The 1061-nt window shown below is 41.5% G+C and overlaps 1 protein-coding gene across 1 annotated transcript in view; it reads left to right on the forward strand.

Moving 5' to 3' along the window:
* Nucleotides 1–823, forward strand: part of LOC103873331 — a 1047-nt gene extending 224 nt beyond the window's left edge. Inside the window, exon 1 of the mRNA XM_033283076.1 lies at nucleotides 1–823. This exon is cut by the window's left edge and continues 224 nt beyond it. Within this exon, the coding sequence (XP_033138967.1) occupies nucleotides 1–823 (823 nt within the window).
* Nucleotides 824–1061: the final 238 nt, after the last annotated feature.

The raw sequence follows: 1061 nt of genomic DNA on the forward strand, positions 1-1061 counted from the left end.
TCTGGAACTTTGGACAGAGTTGAAAACCAGATTTAATCATCAGAAAACTGTGATATTGCCAAAAGCCCTTTATGATTGGAGAAACCTGAGAATCCAAGACTATAAGTCTGTGGAAGAGTATAACTCGGCTTTGTTCAAAATAGTCTCAAAGTTGAAACTTTGTGGTGAGACTATTACTGATGCTGATATGTTGGAGAAGACATTCTCCACATTCCACACCAGCAATGTTGTGCTTCAGCAACAGTACCGAGAGAAAGGTTTCTCCACTTATGCTGCCTTAATCTCTTGTTTGTTGCTAGCTGAGCAAAACAATGAGTTGCTCATGATGAACAGTGAGCTAAGGCCTCCTGGTGCTAAAGCATTGCCTGAGGCACATGCGGCCGTAGAGCCAAAAGATGAGACTCCAAGAGAGTCATACCGTGGTCGCATGAGAGGCCGTGGTAGATGGCAAGGTCGTAACCGTGGGTTTCAACCACGTGGCCGTGGATTTCAACCACGAGACCATCTTGGTCGCAGCCGAGGCCGAGGCTATAGCCGAGGTCATCAAGCTAACCATGGGTATAAGTCCGACTTCAAAACCCATGGCTCGAGCTCGACCAAATCTGCTTGCTATCGTTGTGGGATGACCAATCATTGGGCTAATAAATGCAAAACTCCCCAACACCTTGTTAAGCTCTACCAGGAGAGCATAAAGGGCAAGAACTCTGAGGCAAATTTGGTCCATTATGATGATGAGAATGATCTGGACCATGAGGATGATCAAGCCCATGACAAAGATGATCATGAGGACTTTGAGACTTCAGACCTCCTTACAAGTGGCTGAATATGAAGATTTCGATATCATATTGCTTTTGTCTTTGCATTTTGAATTCTTGATTTGGCTTTATGTCTTTTGTTTCCCCATGTTCTATGACTTTGGCAATTCTATTTATGAAATAAAGTTTTTACTTTATATATGCCTTATACAAAGTTAAAATTATTAAGAACATAAAACAAAGCCATTAAAACATACTTTAAACCTTAAAGTAATATCAAAGGTGTTGACTCTTGTCTATTTTCAG

Source organism: Brassica rapa, unplaced genomic scaffold, assembly GCF_000309985.2.
Source record: "Brassica rapa cultivar Chiifu-401-42 unplaced genomic scaffold, CAAS_Brap_v3.01 Scaffold0204, whole genome shotgun sequence".
NCBI classification, from domain to species: Eukaryota; Viridiplantae; Streptophyta; class Magnoliopsida; order Brassicales; family Brassicaceae; genus Brassica; species Brassica rapa.